This window comes from Haplochromis burtoni, unplaced genomic scaffold (assembly GCF_018398535.1).
Source record: "Haplochromis burtoni strain Fernald_Lab_line unplaced genomic scaffold, NCSU_Asbu1 Contig_302, whole genome shotgun sequence".
In the NCBI taxonomy this organism is placed as follows: Eukaryota; Metazoa; Chordata; class Actinopteri; order Cichliformes; family Cichlidae; genus Haplochromis; species Haplochromis burtoni.
In genome coordinates, this window is record NW_024582663.1 from 670,011 (window position 1) to 691,250 (window position 21,240).

The window sequence follows — 21,240 nt, forward strand, 5'->3', positions numbered from 1 at the left end:
GGCAGCATGGGCGCTTGCCAACATGACACATGCAGGAAAAAATCCTCTATAAGCTTTTTGTCACACTGGGGGCCATATTAAAAATCACTTTGATGTGTAATTCTCCAGGATCAAATACGCGCTGGTGCAGAGATTTTGCTTACTCTACATCCCAGCTAAAACAAATCCTACACACTAATAATCCGCACCATTTATAATTTGCTAAAACATTACAAAGGAGACTACACAAATGTGGCTACAAATCTACAACAGCTGTGAATTCTAGTGTTAAATGTTAATGACCAAAAATCTAAAAGAAATGTGTATAATATTTCTGACTTTAAAATGATGAATTTTACAATACATTTTTAAACAATGTGTGTTGGCTATTGTATTTTTTTTATCCTATCCTATGCAATCTTTCAATTTTACTCCATGGCACGAAGAATTTGGATGTATTAAAGCTGGCTCTAATGAGACAAATGTCCTTAATGCAAAACAGATTAAACTGGTTGCTGTCTGAAACAAACACTTAACATCTGCTAGAGAGTGATGTCAGATTATAGCAACATTTGTTTGCACAACGCTTGCAATCTGATTGATTAAAGCTTTGAATTGAGTTCGAGTTTCTAATATTTTACAGGCTGAGGCTTCAACTGTGACATTCCCTCGTTTATCAAGACAGAAGAAGAACGGCGGACACTTGGAGGACCTTTTATCCAAGAGAGACACGTTATTTTTCTGAAAGAGCATGAGACATTGGAATTCCAGGTACCTGCTGTCTCCGGGCTGCCACATAGTTAAGCTTCACCATCTCTTTCCCAAACTCTTTGAATCGGTTGGCCAGATCCTGCTCATTGGTAGCATTCTTTACTCCTTCCAGGGCCTCTTCCACCTGATACACACATACGCACACAGTCTTTCAAAAACTTTGTGCACAAACCAGTAGACAACGTCTTAAATAATCAATATTAGTTAAAGCATTTATTTTCTGTAATTGTAATTTCTAATGTGTTTTTAGTAGTTGTGTAATTTCAGTAAGTGTCAATCCATCTTGCTGATATATCCTAACTATAAACTGTTTATCCCTGTTAAAAATGCTGCGGAAGATGTAATGAAAACGGGAGAAGAGACAGAGATAATGTTAAGTGGCCTTTGATGGTGGGGCTTATACAGGCTTGAGTTAAGTCCCTATGTGGGCCTGAAGAATGAGACTGGAAAAAAGGATTTTTAGTGTTTGTGCATTTGTGAGACAGGGACAAAATGAGTGACTGCAGATGGATGCAGGCATGAGTTTGAGTCAGATTATACCAAATACATATCATTCTTTCTGGCACACTGTATTAACTTGAGTTATAAAGCCCAGAGCTACTGTCTAAGTGAATGAACAGCTCACGTTCTTCACATGACTACACTGAGAGTAGTTCATCACACCAGAGCACTATGCTATAATGTCCGTTTCCAGGATGCTCCTCTATTCCCTTATCTAAATGCAAATGTGTGCAGAGGTTGTTATAAAAGTCTGCACTGACTACACGGACTATACACCAACAGGAAGTCTTTTTCCTTTACTGACCTTCTTTAAGCAAACTTAAAACCACGTACAGATTTGGAGAGTGGGTATTTTTTACACATATATATATTTAAAGTGTTGCAGTTCTAAGTACAGCTCCATCACAACGTAACCAAGAAGTATACTTGGTTGGGTGTTAACTGCACTTACAATTTTAAGGTGGGCCAGCAGCCTCATGACATCAGCCATGTCAGCAAGGATGAGCAAGCGAGTGACAGCAGACAGCAGGGCGCGGGCAGCCCTCACCATGGTGCCACGCTTCACAGAGGAGCACGGGTCATCGGCAAACTCCGACGAGGCAATACGCATGGTTTCTCCTGCAAAATGGATAAAAGAAAACAGTAAGTGGAGCAGAGAGTAAGATATTATCTGTGTGTGCAGACTATCATCACCCATATTGTTAAAACTGACTGGAGATTAAGTGTAATTACGCTTCTTCTCATAAAGCTCAGAGGTCATGAAGCAGTTTGTCAGAAAAACTACATCTTAGGCTCTATTAAAACAGCTTGTCCTAGCAACCAGTTTGCAACCTGCTGACAACCTCCAGTTGCTAGGCAAATATATGTATTCCCCAACCAGTCACGAGAGAAGTTGCTTGCTGGTTAAATCAATCAGAAAAGGGGTGCTGCACCAAAAACCACCTTCGGATTGCTTTGGTTGCTAACTGATTGCTGCAGTCACCCACAGTTTCCATTTCAAAAGACCCAGCTTTTAGTTTGAAGACAAATGTTCTCCTTCTGCAGTTTACATTGAAATTTCCAAAGTTTTACTGCTACTTAACAAGTAGTTTGCTAGCATGGCAACCACAGTAAGCCTTAGACATTTCAGCTTAGGCCGGGTAGTACAGACAATATACTAGTATGTATATGGCTCATATTTCTGAGCAAAACCCATCCCCCACATCTCCAACATTAATGAATCTGAATACGCACATGCATGCAAACATTGGTATTCTAAATAATTAGACATGTTCCACCTGGATCAGGAGAAACCTGGCAACAGGCAAAAACTGGCAAACCACTTCTCTTAACATAAATAAGAATTAGTGAGTAAACAAAGTTGTTTATGTTATGCCAGAGTGAAAACCTCATAATCAGATAAACAGAACTCAGCATGTTAAACACAAACATGCACAGCATGTGTTCAACTAAACACACACACAGGGACACACACACAGAACTGCAAATGAACTCATGATGATACTGGTAGTGCCATACGTCTGTCTGGCCCAGTGAAGAGTGACAGAGAAAAGCGTATTACTGAACCCCTCCATGGTCTGAAATCAGCATCTCTAATTTAATTTATGACAAGACGAAGGGGACTGGGACCCTGAGGTCACATTGAGAGAGGCCTGATGAGGCGATGACAGATTTAAAACCATTTTATAATTCACAATGACTTTAACTAGGCAGACAATTCCTTTCAAAGGGGCACGCTTCCAGCAGCTGCTAAAGGTCACTTAAACTGCGATATTATTTTTTAGTCTGTGGGATACAGACAACATAGCATATCCTCATGCTCATAAGTTTAACATTATTAATATGAACTCTTCTCCCTGATGACCTGGTATGTACAGTACTTATATACAACCTACCAATTATGTGGGGTATTAGTACTGACGTCCTATTATTTTCTTAAAGTCAGGAAGTAAGTAATTTTTTTAGTCTAATATTTTTTTCAGGGACATATTTTCTAAAGAGTCAGAAAGGACTGTAAATTTGCTTCAGTATAAATATGGCCATTTGCACACAAAAATGCTGCAGTGTTAGTTGAAAGCATGTCCTACATTTTTTAAATGTCCAAGAATATTTTTTAACACACCTTGTCACTTCGCTTTGCATGCCTAACAAGCGAGAAGATTAATCTTGAACCTTCTGATGTCAGCTGTGGTGATGACCTGTATGGTAACAGTCTATTTCACACTTCAGAAGAGCGGTGTGCCAAAGCAGTCAAGTCAATATTCAACAGTACCAGCAGCCAAGTACGCGCTGACAGAGCAGGATGAGGAATACGGCTACAGCACAACATATGCTGAGCTCCATTTGCTCTTTCTGCTGATGTGGTTTCTGAACAGGGAATCCAATTCCATTCTGGGGACAAACATTTGATTCACATAAAGGCTCACTGACTTGCACTCCGCACAGAAAATAAACTTCGGAGAACTACATAGTACTGTGACATTGCTCCATCTGTGTAAGCCGCCAGAAAGTAGAGTATGATTTGTTGTTCGAGTGAGGCGCTGCATCCATGCAGAAGTTTCAGCGACTAAGTTTCAAATCGTTAATGAGAATGGGCATCTATAATACCCTTAAATTCAGCAAGGTCCCTCAACATTACAGACAGTCGAAGCTTTAACGATGCATGACTTTAGGGTAAACAACTCCAGAACTAGACTCATTACATTCGTGAGGCTGCACGCACTGCAAGTGAAGCCTAAATCTAATGGGTACTAATCTGCTATATTTAATGGATTTGGCTTGCCACTTTTAACTCTCCATTCATCTAAAGTTTAGCAGACAGCTGACTTGCTATGACATTCAAAACACTTAATACTTTCCCAAAACATTACATTTATGTCAATTACGCTCCCTATTCATCTAGAATACTAATACTTACACAGCAAGAGAAGTCAGTAGGGGTCCTTATTTCAGTCATAATAGTAGTGAACATGGGTGTTGTAAATTAATACAGTGTCTTAGCATAAGCCATTTCCCAACACCATTTTTGTGGTGACTTAATGGTTATACCAGATACTACGATGATCTGTGATTTTGTTATTTTCTGTTATTTTTCTAGCCTTCCCCGATGTGTCTTTCTAGCTCAAGTTTGAGTATGCTAGTCTGTGATTTCCTGTTTTATTTAGATAGCAGATAGTCTTGAGCATGTCATGTCTAGTTTGACTTCTGCTGTCTCGTTGTCTTGCTATCCAAGTGTTTCTCATTTGCCGTAAATAGTGCTGTCTTCTCTTTGTCACATTGTGTGTTTAAACTCCCAGTGTGGTTCCTCGTGTTACTCCTGCCTCTGCATTTATGTTATTTTGTTTATGGATTTCATTACTAGACTGTTTATTGAGTCTTCCTTCATTTCATTTCTGCATTTGGTTTCTCAATCTTGTGATTTCCTGCTAGTAGGCAAAGTAATCGTAAGTAGGTTTGGGGTGTAGCACCATTCTTGCAACTGATTTCACCCAGCAGCAGGAAGCAACCTCCATTAATCATTCAGTCGAGTAATACACATTTTTCCCCACCAACTAAAGGTTGCCAGGTGGTTGCCAACCGGTCTATAGTCCTGTGTGAGTGAGACCTTAAATAACCCATACAGAACTACATTTGATTATTGGAATGATTTTGTCAACTACATATCAGTAACATTAATGTGACTACACTCTGAATTCCACATGCATCTCACACTTCCTCACTGTTCATCTGTAGTAGTGTCATGTGTAGCTGCAACCTGGAGAGATGTGGTCTGTACGGATGCTCAATTAAACATATGTAAATGAAAGTACTTCAAGCAGAATGAATGACAGAGATTTTGATTTCATATGTTACAGAGAATAAACAGGTTAACAACCCAGTGTCCACTCCATTGTAAATATATGCAAACTGGATGCTTGGAAATAAAGGAACTTTTTTTATGTCTTGTGTTTTGAAGGAAAATATTTTAACCTCCTAAGACCCGAACTCTTCCACTGCATGCATTTTAAATTTCTCTTCATCATTCATCATTTTCATCATTCTGCCCAATGATTGTAAAAACAAAGAATTACCAGATTATTTTTTTTACCTTACTTTTATTTTTAGGAAAAATAAGAGCCACATATGAGGATATTCATTTAAAATTTTGATAGAACAGTAGCAGTATAATGTCCTCATAAGTGGATATCAGGCCCTTGTAGAGCAAAATTGAATATTTTGGTCTAAATAACCCAAAGTGTTATGTCTACATATGTGGATGCCAGGTCCTAGGAGGTTAAAGACAATAACTGATGTTCTAGAAATTGATGATCTAGAAAAATTTACTACCGGTAGATGTCTAACAGTGAATAAGCATAAGGAATTACACACACTAACAATCTTGTTATCTGACCAGTCACAATTTAAAAACAAAAATGAAAGCACAAACAGTCGGGCTTACCTTGCTTACGAACATCCTCCACAGCAGCAATAAGCTCCTCCTTGAGGTCCTGGCTGTCTTTGGCAATCTGCTCTCCCTTTTCGAGAAAGTTCTGGGTAGCCTGCTCAACAGACACTGCCAGGACATGGGCCTTCTTAGAGCGTCCCTTCTTCTTACTGGATGGCCCTTTGTTGCTGGTGTTCACCAGAGTAGTCACCTTCATAACAGGAGAGGAAAATATAAAACTTACTGAACACACTGATTTGCTGCTTGTTGCTATGGTGTATGGTCATCGTTGTTTCTGAGGTTACGGCACATAACCTGCTACATCCCAGCAATTAAAGATAATGAGAACACCAAAAATAATAGGAAGATCCAGTATGTATTATTTTATTATTATTCTAAAACATTAAAAACTGCTACAACCTAGTATCTGTTACAGGGCTTGCTGATTATAATCTTTATACATTCATAAGCCACTGTATTATGTAAGCCTCCAAAACCAAATACAGTCCAAGAAACCCCCTCACAGCCATACTGCCAACCATCAGAGGATATTTTTGATAGCTATTATGTGATAATTAGTAGTAATTATGTAATTTTAATAACATTATGCCACTGATATGGTAGCATAATAATGCATCTAAACCCTCTCTTTTATATAAAATACTTATTACCATTAAGTAACATTTCAGTTCATTTTACCCACTTTATATATATTTTTATTTCTATTCATTTGGTCCTTGGAAATGACTATGAAATAATAGCAGTGAAAACCCTACTGTGTTATTCAGCACCAATCTGGCTGAAATGTTGATAATGTTCTTATGTAAACAATACCGAGGTCATGAGTAATTACTGGGTTCAAGTTCATATACTGTATAATAAGTCAGTAATATAATTATTACTCAAGGCTTGATGGCAGAGATGTTCAGTTGTTCTGGGCATGGTGATCAGTGCCACTGAGATGATAGTGGTTTGAGTATGGGATTATATAGGGGAGCATTATATTACTGTGATTTATAATATTCTGATCTCAACACTTTGCAAATCAGGATCACAAAGGGGGGGGGGGGGAGATATGGGACTTCCTATGCATAAAAAGAAGATCTTGTCAAAAACTGTATTATTAGCTCTGTAAACATACTGTTATCTAAACACTTTATAAATGGTACCCAGTGTAATACTGAAACACAATATGGGCAATTTTCCCAATCCTATAAAAATGTAATTACACTAATCTTCTTTCTTTGGTTCTTTTCTGAATAATAATGTTTCTGTACATTCCATAATAATGCAGGGAGTATGTCTTGTGCTGGTTTTGCACAAAGGAAAAAAGTTGAACGAAAACAAGATGACAAATAGTCCAAGCTTCGTTCATAATTTGGACCTTCACAACAATAATGGGGTTATTCATTCTAGATTCTATTACTGCTAAACTGTGTGCAGCATCAGTCAAGTACCTGTCTTGGGCTGCAACCACTAACAATATCCATCAGTGCTTTTGCAGGAATGTTGCAGGAATGCACAAACACAGATATATTTTACTAATACTGTTAGTCCATCTAACTGTATTAGTAAAACTTCAGTGTTTTACAGGATTGTGTTGTTTTTGTTGAGGTCCTGGCTCTGGGGAGGATTGTCAATGACTGATAGTGTTCCTTTCTCTGTTTTTCTATCCAGGTAGGCTTTTAATGTATTGGCAGTGTGTTTGGGATCCTTGTCACACTGAAAAATGAAGCTTTTGCCAATCAGACACTTTCCAGATAGTACTGCATGTGGATCAAAATCTGACAGCAATTTTCTATGTTAATAACTCCGTGGATTTTGACAAAATTCCCAACATCACTGGCTGAAATTCAACCACAAACCATTACAGTTTTCATTGTGTGTTACAGATGGCTATCATAAGACCTTTTGCCACTGATTTAGACCAGTCTTTTTCTTCTTCTTTCCCATCGTTATGAATGGCTTTCTGAGAGCCACCCTTACACTGAGTGCATTTCTGATTAGGTTTTGGTGAACAGTAGATAGGTACATTTGCTCAAGGATCAAATGTATTTTTCAGGTCCTGTGTCAGGTTTGATTGCTGGATTTTTTTTAGATCCATGACTTTCAGATACTGTTCACCTGTTGCAGATAGTCTGCAGGCCTGCCAAGTCTTCTTTTGTCCTCCACTTGTCCAGTTGCACATTTTTTAGGACACAGTATACATCACGCAGAGATGTGCCAACTTTTTAGTAAATAGCTCTTTGTGAATCACCTTGGTGCACAGATTACTGCTTCATGTTTGTCAAAAGGTGTTCTCTCTGGTATTTTTTTAATAATAGATGCAAAGGAAAAATTGACAACAAATATAAATATAAATTATTAAAACAAGATCTTTGCTGTTGATTATTTTGTGTATGTGCTGTTTCCATCTTTGTGTAGACACAACACTGGTTCATCCCTTGAGTTAGCTTCCTTAACTAGCAAAAGTAACAATTCTGAAGATTTTCAGGTAAAAAGACAAGACTAAAAAAGCAGCCAATGCACAAAGAAAAACTTTCAAAGACCTTAAAAACCTTTAAAAAAATTACGAGTACATCTGAGGGTATATATTAAGACTTTTGCACAGCACTGTAGTTATGGATTCTTTCACAACATTAAAAAACCATTTAGCTATCAGTGTAAAGTACCAAACACTGCACTGTATCAAAAGTGATATCATCATAGAAACAAAATGATCACCTCTCAAAGAATAACATCCTCCTTTTAGCATAATTAAGACAAAATAATGAAACAAAGAATACATTAAAGTCACTCAGCTTAGAGGGCAAGAGCATAACCAATCATTGCTGCTTGTACAGGCAAGTAGGGACTAGAAACATTTGGCTGCTTATATCTTGGTGACACATTTGCTGTACATAATTATACACTCCCATCTGAAGCCAGGGAGAACGTACATGGGCAGAATTGCTCATTCCACACTCCAGTCAGAGACTGCCTTTGGACTATCTGTCTGACGGCAGCTGAACTTGCACAATAGAGTGATATGATTAGTTTGAGGAATATATCAGAAGCTTTCACTCTGAAAAGCCCCTAAGAGCAAAGTTATGTCCTGTCAAGGCGGCATTACTTCAGGGCTTCTAGCCTGCAATATAAGCCTTAATGATGTATGGCTTCACTCATGATGGATCCAGGAATAGTAAAGCTGATAAAAGACCAAGTTAAACTTTTAGGTCATCGTGTATTTGTCTAGAAACGAATTCATGATTCAATAGCATTATTTTAGGATTTAGAAACTCTGATACATCTTAACCATCAGGTCATCTGTTCAGCACCACTTGGCACAGTGGAATTAGTGCTCAATATGAAGTGCAATGATGTGTTTATTTCAATCCTGGTTGTTATAAATCAATAACTCATCATTATATTTACACATGAATGGACAGAAACACACACACAGACGCACAAACTCACACTCGTCTATAACACCAAAAACTCCCTTCACCTCAGAGATAAGGAAACACTCAGAGTTGGTGACACTCAAATAAAACCATTCATTAACACAGGAACACAATCAAAAAATAACTACCTGGTTTTTTCAAGCAGATCACCAACACGTTTTTTTGATTGTTGACAAAGATAAGAACCCCAAAAAACAACTGTAAGTTAATTAATGCAGTTATATTACAATTACATGACTACAGATGAAGTTACACAACAGCTAAGCTTAGCCAGCTCTATTGTTGCCGATTAGTCATTAGCCTAGCGTCAATGGCTTGTGTGCATGCATGCACACACAATGCAGATAATGACAGTTCACCATGTTACTGCAGCATTTGAAAAAGATGAGGCTAGCTCACCCTTTGTCGTCCATCACATAGTAACATATGTCCAATGTCAGTTTGCAAGCTTACATTAAAATAACTTCTGCTCCAGTCCTGTGAATAAGGTATTACTAATTTTATTAACCCATTAACGGTGCCATATTATTATACCTACACTCCAAGCAGTCTTTAAGTTTTTGCAGAGTATGGATACGGTAATGAAACAATCCCACAGTCCTTTTTTATTTAACTGATGTTAAGAGTCAAGTGTCTCTTATATGCATACACATTCAACACATTTCTGATTTATAAGAGTTACATGTCATATACAGTCATTATAAAGCTCTTTGAATGCTCCGCTAGGGTAGAAAGAGCTATGTCAGAACCAGTCCACATACCAATAAGCAAAAATTAAGTTTATCCTAAAATACAAGCAGCTGCTGTTCGTTTCTCTTACTAGTTATTAGAGGCCAAGTTTGTAGAGTTGCCTTCTTATCTTGCCTGCATTAAAAGTTGATCAGCCCTTTTTGAACTTGCGTGTTGATATAATGTCTTATGTAACTCTTCCATGGAAGAGAACAACATACTGAGTTATGAATCTGTGTGGTTTATCTGCTCTTCAAACCCTCATCCATTCATAAACACAGGGTTGGCCTGTCAAATACACACAGCGATCACTACTGTATCAGCCAAGCTGCTTTCCACAGGGAGAGAATCACTAAAGTCAAACCTAGGTGATGTTTTGTTCTGCAACAGTAGCTTAAAAAATTATGTATATTTAATTATATCTGTGATAACCTCACAGCAGGCACCGAGCTGGAATCAACTCCATTACCTTCACACAGACTTAGCTGTATTGCTTTTGCCTAACTGTCCATGCATTCATATGCTTAGCTGAATATCCCAAGAATGAGCTCTAGAGAAGCAAAAATTATACCATTTTCACTTCATATTAAATAACTTTAACTTCAATAACAGTTAAAAACTGTTACCCATGTATTACACAGGCTATTTACTCCAAGAAGCACAAACAAATAATTAATTTTAAGGACCTACATGAACGGCCAGTGGGGATAATGCTAATTAGGCGAAGAATTTGCATCAGACTTAACAAACAAACATTACTGGGAGCAAAAAGCATTGCAGGGGGTATTTCAGTGCTTTTGCATGAGGCTGAATGACATAGCGATTTGATGTCCTTAGATACTTAAGATTTTTACTGTGGCTGAGTCGTTTAAATTCAATCACGGTCACTTTCACGCTGATATGGTGCACTACAAAAAGCCATTGCCATTCTCAGCCAATCAAGAAACAGGGAAAAATATTTGGAGGGTTCTGGCTCCAACCAGGAGAGATGGTGCTGACCTTAAAGCCACTCTCTAAGACTTGTAATGAATGTAAATTATGTGCTGTTTCCATCTTTAAATGCAGCGTGTGTCACATTAAACATAACCCGGTACTTGCTGCTCATCTAAAGCTGTTAGCGGGGGGAAAGTATGTAATAAAGGTACACATCATAGAGAGGTATAGTACCTGCTGTAGCACTGTGACAACAACTCATAACTCAGCTCATTGGCTTAAAGATATTTTCCGAACATCATGACTTTAACACAAGAAAGTCTGAATGATACATTATCACTTGCAAGCACAAAATAAGAACTGTGCTCACTGAATAATCGAATGCATGCCCCAAGGAAAGAGTTAGAAACAAGTAGTTTGCAAAATGAAAAAGATGAAGTGAGCCACAATAATGTCTCCCTAGTGCATCCAAATATGCTCTGACACAAAACAAAATAAATTCACTGTCTACGCAAGGCAGCCTTGCCCTTTCTGGCAGCTGGTAATTGGCCCTTGGTAAGCCCATTTATCGTGCATATTAGCAGCACTGTTTGGACTTTATGCAAGACCACACCGAGGTTCATTCCAAACAACCACAAGTTATGTCCTCCTCTCAGCCTTAACGCACAATGCTGAGACACAGTCAGCCTTTGCAAGACTATAATCCTCTATGCAACCTGTAAAGCACACCCATATAGATCTGTCTCATTAAGCTTAGAAATAGTGAGTATTTCTTTCAAGATATTTAGTAGGGTATTTAATTCTTTAAGATTACGCATCAACTCTGAGGTCATGTGTGAAACGATATACATTGTTAAAACGACAGGAGGTGCACGTGTCAGTGAACCGACTTGTCAGTTTTACTTAAGCCAATTTTAAAATTGGCTTTCGCTAAGCTTAAAAGTATTAACCAGCATAACATTAGTAATCGCATGAAAGCCTAAATATAGATGTCTAATCAGTAGATTTAGAATTAAATGATCAGAAATTATGGCATCATTGGTGGTATGTAAAAAAAAAAAAAGGGCATAGTCATTCTGCACAGATGATGCACCAATGTAAAATATTTATTCTTAACCAACTAAGCAGGGAGACTCTCATTTGCTTTAGTGCTTCCGAATGAGGAAAGAATTAAAATCTCTGTCTGAACACTTCCTGAGGGTGAAGAGAGACACACTGAGCGCTTTGGTTCATTATGTTGTTATGTGCTGAACCACAGGGGCCCTCCACACAGATGGTGATTCTGCAACATGCTATTTTACATTATGTGGTTCTCCAGCAGCCAGATGTAAACACAATATGTCAGATCCCATTTATTTACTGGCATGTATAAAATAAAGTTCTTCTGCTTACAACAAATGTCTAGTGCGAGCTGAGCACAATATAAGAAATGAAAAATGTGAAGTGTAAAAGGTCGAGGTTTTCTTAAACTGTGGTACTTTTGCGAGACCCTCATAGACATTGGTGTCCATGAGGGTTTCTTTCACGCTTTCTGTGTTTATTCACCACTTTGCATTTAAGTTATTATTAATCTCTGGCTCGCTTTCACAGTGTGTTTTTTGTCTTGTCTCCCTTCCCTCACCCCCAACTGGTCATGCCAGCCTGGTTCTGCTAGAGGATTCTTCCTGTTAAAAGGGATTTTTTTCTTCCCACTGTTGCCAAGTGCTTGCTTATAGGAGTCATCTGACTTGACTTGAATTTAATTGAATTAAAAATGTGTCTGATTTATAGTTATTGCTAACCCACAAGAACACAACCCTGGAAACAGCCAGTAAACTAGCGATGGATCTGTGTATTGTGTATACCTGAGCTGTATGGATACACAGCTTTATCTGTGATACCACGAGAAGATCAACAAGGATTGAGTCATCTTCAACAAATTTCAGCTGAACATACATTTCATAAAACGCAGGCGCTCATGTAATTGTTTTGCCAGTAATAAGATGGAACTAAAAAGTGATTAGGGAAAAAAGAGAGATGAACACAGGGGTGATAACATCAAGACCCGGACACTGAGCAAGAAAGAAACAAGCTTAGAACAAAACCAAAACCAAATTTCCTGGCCATACCCAAGTAGACACAAAAGAAAACTTGCACTCTCAATTTTATGTTGGTTCAGTTTTTACCCATGCTTTTTCATCAAACTTTAACAATTTTTACTCCAAAGTAACAGAAATAATTTATCCTTTAAATATCCAAAAGGGAAAAAAACGACTTATAATCATAGTTATGCTGCAGAAGTCCTGAGGTTTATGCCTCCTTTTAGTTATAAAGAGTTGCTGTGTCTTTTGTTCCAGTTTTATTGCTGATCAATAGTTTTAAATGCCATGTGGCCACTCCTCTGCAGAGACTGACCAGTGGACTCGTCCGTCAGTAGTAAATCCCCTTGACTCTGCGTAGCCATTCAATTTTCCGCCTTCAACCTCTAAGACTCGCATCCAAAGGATGAGTGATGATTTAACCACTGAACACTACAGAAGGGCGTGTGCATGTGTGCGTGCGTAATAGCCAACTACACATGTAAGATCCTGTACACATATCCAGAGAGATTATTTTAACCTTTATCATGTTATATAGTAACTGATATACAGTACTCAAGGTTCTTTTTTTACAAGACCATTTATCGACATGTGTAAAGAGCATAATGTGTCCAAAAGCCCAGGGGACGAAAGCAAGATGGGGCCTTCTACAACTTAGTCGCCTCGCTGTGACTGTATTAAAACGTGTGTAGCTGCTGTGATGACCTAAAGCCACATATTACACACTAGCTGACCACCAAGTGTTTGGCTGCAGGAACAATACACACTACTGATCGCTTAATCACCAGGAAGCTGAACATCTATTCATACACAAACTACAGAGTCAAACCGAATGAATAGGCAGAGAGGCGGCTTTACAGCTCTAAAATTCAGCAAGGCTGAATACCTTGTCCCCGAGGACTTTGCTTAGCTGGTGTTATACTGTGTTATTTAAAATATATTTTGAAGTTAACAAGTCCTGAAGTGCAAGGCGAGAAGGATTAGCCAGCATTAATATTGGTACCTGAATAGGTTTTCGGGTGGCAAAGAGGAAGAATGTTAGCAGGAAGTGTCACACTGCAATGGTGTCAAGCTCTGACATTCTTAACCCCAACATGTGCTCTTGCAGCTATATCCTCTAAAAGTCTCTTGGCAGCATACTTAAACGCAAATGCTGGAGAGAAACTGTGTCATATAACAATGAATAAGAAGGGAAAACATGTATGAATTTAAAAAATAAAAAATGGCATTGCTGTCAAATATTTTTCTACTTCTTGGGTTTATTTTCTGACAAATAAAGATATTCATGCACCTAAAAACTGCCAGGTTTGAATTTGAATTCTTTCAAGTGTTTGCTCTTGATATGTGATATTTGCACCAAATCTTTATACTCCAAGAACATATTTGGTGGTTCTAACTTGCAGGCGTGAACACTCACAGAACTGAACAAATAAGTGCAGGAAAACATGATTCAGTAGAACAGCAGAGCCAATGAATTAAAAGCATTTTCTGCGATAATGATTCGCACATTTAATTCCCCAAGGTGAACCTCTAAGAACAGCATTCATTCATTCTGCTTTGAGAGCAATAGGCTTTCAGTCTCCCCATAATATTTCCTCATTAGTAACCCCTTAGCTCAAATCCCTGTTTGATCCTCCTACTCCTTCATTATCATTCTCACTGCAGATATCTTTGTATCAGTGCTGTTTCTTCACTCTGAGGAATGACAGGACAATATGATGTGTAGCTGACAGAACAAAACTGAGTGGGGCAGTAAATGGTAGAAGCAGTTTTCAGGTGGAGCATTTGATGTGTTAACACATTTGCATTCAGGTCTAAAAGGAGTCAAAGCTTACATCTACATACTCTGAGTGTAGCGCACTGAAAATTATTAGCAAGCCTAAGAAAATGCTTGGATGAAAAGAGCTATATCAACATATTATTTCAACTAGTGTGCAAAACAGCCCATGATTAGGCCTTTGGGAACTAATCTAAGGAAAACAAAGAGTGGGAGAGAGTGGGTTTTAAATCTGTGTGCAAGGCTGGCCAATTAGAACATTTCAGCAACAGCGCATTCATTTTAACTGTCAAACTCTCAACTACCTCTATAGGAAAAAAGAAAGAAAGTTTAGTAGATTTACCTATTCTTTAGTGAAAATGTCAGTGAGTCCCCATTTGACTCGGGTTCATTTCTTTGCATGACACCCCTTGAGGCGCATAATCTTCATAACAAATGCCAAAATATGTGCCACCCAAAATGATGCTCACTTCAAAGACAAACCACATAAAAGCTTTCTTAAATCTCATTCTGAAATGGTATGGGTACGGTCACAAGGATCAGTGTCAAAGGAATCAGTGCAGCAATCCTCAGGGGGAAAAAAGGGGGCTTCGAGGAGTGTGTGAAAATAATATCACTACAGTACAACAAAGTTTGGATTTTATATCATGTTGAGATGATTAACAACAGAAGTCATCTGAATCGACAGTATCTGTGCCTTCTTCACAGCAGACTCAAACAAATAATCAGAGGATTTAGAACGACTGCATATGACTGCTCTGCAGCATGCACTAATCTAATGATGAAACTTCACAAACAGATCTTGTTTTTTTCTTATTGCAAGTAATCTACATGTATTTACCCATTTTAGCAGCATAGCATGCTCATTACCCGCTATTTAAAGCCCTGTGAACATGAAGCTATTAATAGGATCCCTGTCCAAAAAAGTAAAGACCTAAACTAGGCTTAGTGTTGTCACCGCAGTTCCATATTTTATTAAGCCTGCTGATATTATAAAGGGCTGCCGCTTCAATTTTAGAAGCTGCTAAATAATTGAGTCATTTCTACAGTGTACTAAATGAATATAACATGGGCTCAGAGTCTTAAAGGATCAATACACTGAAAGTCGGGTTTGATTTTCATGTTTCTTGGGGTTACTGTATCTTATAGGCTATGTAAAGTGTCAATAAACCTACAGATTGCAACGTAGTAAGTTTAATGAAAAGCAATTTTATTAAGAAAAAAAGTTCAGGTGAACATGTTATCATGACAAGAATGCAAGAAGAATGAAAACTGGACACACTATGTGAACAGTGCTGTCATGAGTCACAAATTGGCCTGGCTGTATGCTCGCTACACAGAAAGTCCTACAAATCTAACTAGTGTTCCCACTGGCTCAATCAACAGACTATAGGTTTCCTCAAGGTAGATACTAAATGTATGGATAAATATAGTAATCAGACTCTAAGAAAACTATGATCACAGAAAAATAGATTAGCCGTCAACCTATTTAGATTTGCTACAAAAAGCTCAAAGGAATAGAAGGGCCAAAACATTTAGGACAAAAGACAGGTTAAGATTCTAATTAAGTTTATTGATAAAAAAATAAATAAATAAATAAAAGTGTAACAAAGGGACCCTGTGTGAAGGATGAGGAAAGTGAAAGGGGTAAAAAGCAAGAGAGAGGGAGCTATAGAGGCCACTTAAATATGCCCACAGGTGCCCCAAGTTTGTCATCAAGAGAGAGAACCGAGAATTTAAAGACACAGATCAGGCACGCAACAACTGTGTAGATGAATTACTCTCTGTCTGCTATTTAGGGAATTATTTATTGTCCACTATAATATTTAGGTGTTTATTAGAGTGAAGATTATGATGATGGAAAAAGAATGTAGACCATTACCACACTGGCTCAGGCCTTTTTTACTGGCCAGATGGTGAGCACAAAATCACATACAGCTACACTAATATAGTTTGAGGGCAACATCTAATGATTCAGTTCTCTGTACAATATGTGGAAAAATAATACCTATAATTACTAGGTTCACTCCTGTGCAGGTAATAACCTATATCGACTACTAACTCCACCTTTAAGCAGTGTAACACCAACTAACGCTGAAAGAATATTTATAACAGAAAATGTAGAGGCCAAAGTTGTTCAGCAGTTATTCATGAAAATTGGCTTATTTGGTGTCTGTTTCTTACGATAATACGACCCTGTTTTATCAAGGTAAACCAGGTTTATAGGTCATAAGGGAAGAGGATGGCTGCCTGCAAGAAATAAAAGACAAACAAATTGTAAAAAGCATACTTTCTTATTGAGGAAATATCACCCCCAAAAAAGCAGACACCCATTTCTGCCACATCTGTGCAAACTCCACTACCAGCCAGAATCTCGGATTATTGACCCCTGTGGGCTCATTATCACAGACGCAAACAACATAGGCTGGCATATTGCCATTCTCTTTTCAGTCCAGGCTTTGTACCGGACAAGCAAAATCATGTTTGTGTTGGTTCACAAAACATCTGATTTTCCAGAACTATATTGATACACCATGAGTGTATTTAGCAGCAAATTGATTCACAAATTATCAAACATAAACAAGACATACTGACCTTGGGCTTTCCGCTGTTGCTCCCACATACTTCTACAGTTTTGTCACATAGAATGAATAAACACTTCTGACATGGAAAAGTATATCTATAAGTATCAGGAAAATTACAGCTTTGACACAAAAAACAGATCACATGAACTCTAGGCAGAGTGAACCAGCATCAATACTTTGTGGCCGCTGAAGCTGAATGAAATTTAGCTAAAAAAAAAAAAAAAAGTAATTGGGGATGTTTGGTTAATCTTATGGTTAAGTGGATGTTTAAAAAACCGTCAACCTTTTTTTTTTCTAAGAAAAATGCTTCACAGAGATAAGTTGTGCTTAACCATAATGTAGACAGAGATAGATTGTGAGCTGTGGAAAGTAAAACACTTTTGCAATCATGCAGTCTCATTTGCATAGATGGCCCAGACCTGCCGATTTTACTTTGGAGAAAAAGATAAGTATTTTAAGAGACAGCCTTATATAACTAGCAACAAGCCTTTCTTCAACCACCAAAGGCTCTTCTCATAAAACATGCAGAGCTGTGCTTCTCAGTAAAATTTACTCACACTCCAATGGACAACCATGAGGACAAAAATACAAAATGTGTGACTGTAGTGATTTTTTTACCTACCTATAAGTAAATGTACCTAATAACACCCTGTAATGCAGAGTTTTCAAAGAAATGTGATTTTAATAAAGACTTTCTCACACGTCAAAGTAAGAAAAGCATAAATATAGGTAATAAGATAAATAATGGCTGAATTCCCTTTAGCTGTTTCAGTTTCAGCTTCCTTGATGGCCAAACTCATATATCATAGCACTCCTTAAATTGGATCGAGCCATAATTAATCATATTGCTTAGTGAGATTTATTTAATCTACATCGCAAACAAGTTTGTGTCAAATATCAGTCATCTATATTGTTGCTGCATGTATAGCTTAATTTCTGTGACATCTATTAGATACGAAAAAGATCCCTGTCGTCCACTTATCATTTCTATCAGATATGAAAATGTATGTATTTATCACACAGACCTCTTATTTTTGAGAAATACTATTTCAAACCTCTATATGGCACTATATTTAGAATAATAAAGCCGAGATTTCTCTTGACTGGAGGGCATAGTGGTAGGAGAACAGTAAAAACAACAGTTAAACTAGAAGGGCTGTGTTTCTGAGGCAATCTCTTTTGATGTGATGCATTTTCTCTGGTAGAGTAGCAGAGAGGCAACGAGGCAACCAGCATCTGTGCAGAACTGCTGTTCAGAACCCTGGGGCAAGCCATATGCTGACATAGTAAAGTGTCAGAAGATACTGCCCAAAGACAGATGAGTGTGTTGTTTCACAAGATCCAGCAATGACCCCCAGGCAATGGCAGAAGTAATGAGAAGACGTACGCTAACAGGAGGCGCTCTGCATAACGACACAGCTGTCATTCTTATCATACAGGTGAAGCATTACTTACTATTACCACTTTTGTCAAGGCATCAGCTAAAAATGTGCTATGCCTTCGCACATGTGTATTTTTGTCTCACGGGCAGTTGAAGAAGTGTTTGAGTCTGACAGCCACATATGAAGGAAACACCAGTGGTTTGATTTTTCATCAGAATGCAAACACTACACTAAAACTGTTGTGAGTTCACTGCCTGGCTAGCAAATATCTTAATGTACTGACCACCTGCAGTTTTCCAAATAATAAAAGTAGCAAAGCTAACAGTGACAGTTTTAAAGATGATAATAGATAAAACAATTTTACTAGGTCCTTGCTTTAGATAGATTTAATTGGAAATGTTGCTCTAAAATTTCACCCCAACAGGGGAGGAAAATCCAGTTTTTAGAAAACTGCAACATCTCTGTCGAGACACAATGTCTTTGCTGAAAAATGACATTCACAGAACATAATGTGTACAGTTTTCAATGGTCCTATTTTCTACTTGAGAAATTGCCCTTGTTTATATGAAATGTACACACTTTCATATAAGGGCTCTATTCAATATACGTAACGTCAAATATTTCAAGCCTTTATTATTATTTTGATTATGGCTTATAGCTCATAAATTACATTTAAAACTCTTCAAAGTATGTTCATTTGTACACAGCAGCATTTGGTTGGAAACCCCCGACTACAAATTACAGCGTGACATAGAAGTGATGGTCTTGTAACACTCTGACAACAGCCTTCAGCTCGTCTGTATTTTTGGGTCGGGTATTTCTCATCTTCCTCTTACAATACCTCATTGATTCTTTGTGGGGTTCAGGCAAGTTGGCAGGCCAATCAGGAACTGTAATAACATGGTCAGCAAACAATCTGGTAGGAGTTTTGACTTTGTGAGCAGGTAACGAGTCCTGATGGTGAAGAAAATTGGCATCTCTGTAAACTCTGTCACCAGATGGAAAGTCGAAGTGCTCTTAAATCGTGTCCTAACTGTGGACTTGATAAAACACCACCAACACAGCAGCAGAAACATGGTACCCCAAGTCATCACAGACTGCAGAAACTTCACACTGGACTTCAAACACCTTGAATTATGAGCCTTTCCACTCTTCCTCCAGACCGAGTTCCACAAGAAATTCAAAAAATTTCTTTCATCTGAAAAGAGGACTTTAGAGTACTAAGAAACTGACCAGTTCTTTTTCTCCTTAGCCCAGATACGATGTTTCTGTCATTATCTCGACAGAAGCAGTGGCTTGATATTAGGAATGTGACAACTGAAGTCCCTTTCCTGAAGACATGTGCATGTGGTTGCTCTTCATCTCCAGACACCAGCCTCAGCGTATTCCTTGAAAAGCTTTCCTAAGTTCTTGCCAGTCATTCTACAAGCTTGTTACTTGTATATCTTTTCATGCCACACTTTTACATCAAGTCAACTTTCCATTAATGTGCTTTCTTACAGCACTCTGTGAACAACCATCCTAGGAAGGATCACCATCTGGAAAGTGCCATGTCAGTGGTCTTTGCTAAGATTGTGGTTGCATGTGCTAAACAAGACTACAAGATATCGGAAGAGTAATTGGAAGCAAAATAGTCTAATGTTTTGAGATTTTTTTTTTTTTTTTTGTACAGCATCTTCTATTAATTGCATGTCAGTGCTGAAGAGACAAATATAGTTTCTAACATGTTTTAATAATACAGGTTTTTTTAGAATTAGATCCTTTATTAAGATGGCAATAATAGGATTGATCAATATTATAGATTTGAGTTGATCACAACAAGCCTTGCCCAGAATACTTGTACATGTGTCCCTGTCTATTACAGTTCAGTTAACCGGTCTCGTAAATAACAAAGATTTGGTAAATATTACACAAAGAACCTTTAACTTTAACATCTATAATACTAGTCTATTGAAAACATGTTTAGGTCATTACTATACCACACCAAATCTGAACTGTCAACAATCTTATTATTCACATGTTTCTGTCAAGCCATTGTTAAACCATACTTTGGCCTTTACAAGATGTCACTGATAATCCAGATGTCCTTTCTATCCCCCCACCAAAAGAATTTAATGATTCCTTCCTCTAACATGGCAGGAGTTCAGTGAGCAGTATGCCAAGAAGCAGGGGATCCAGACTGGCTTTTGAACATCACTTACAGTGTTCAAAGCCTCTTCGAAATACTGTCATCCAAATTCAAACAACGAATTAAAAAATAAATAAATAAAATAAAAATCTAAAAAAGAGTACAGAGAATGGATGACTTCTCAGCCTCAAATGAGGAGAACTTTTTCTTCCTTTCTTAAATCCAAGCTTTCACAAATGATGCAAAAGTGTTGTGCTAGAGCTATTTTAGCAGCAATACTCAGACGAGTAATATCACATGACTATGGCTTGTGTGTAATCTGACAGATGTGTATTTCTCAGGTAATTAAAGTGGATGTCTTCCAATAGCAAATACTTAGAAGATTACATCAAACTTGTTTCTAGGATAATACAAAAAAGTCACCTCTTAAAGTGATTTTCTTTTTTCCTAAACAAAATAAATAAATAAGTTTCTACCGCCAGAAAAAGTAAGGTGTTACAACTTCCTACCA

At 37.8% G+C, this 21,240-nt stretch overlaps 1 protein-coding gene across 1 annotated transcript in view; it reads right to left on the reverse strand.

Moving 5' to 3' along the window:
• ctnna2 (catenin (cadherin-associated protein), alpha 2) overlaps positions 1-21,240 on the reverse strand; it is a 338,846-nt gene that overhangs the window by 272,885 nt on the left and 44,721 nt on the right. The window contains exons 3-5 of the mRNA XM_005945770.3: positions 5,690-5,885; positions 1,703-1,869; positions 755-874 (exon numbers count right to left, since the gene is read on the reverse strand). Coding sequence (XP_005945832.1) covers positions 755-874; positions 1,703-1,869; positions 5,690-5,885 — 483 coding nt within the window. The remainder of the gene's footprint in view (positions 1-754; positions 875-1,702; positions 1,870-5,689; positions 5,886-21,240) is intronic.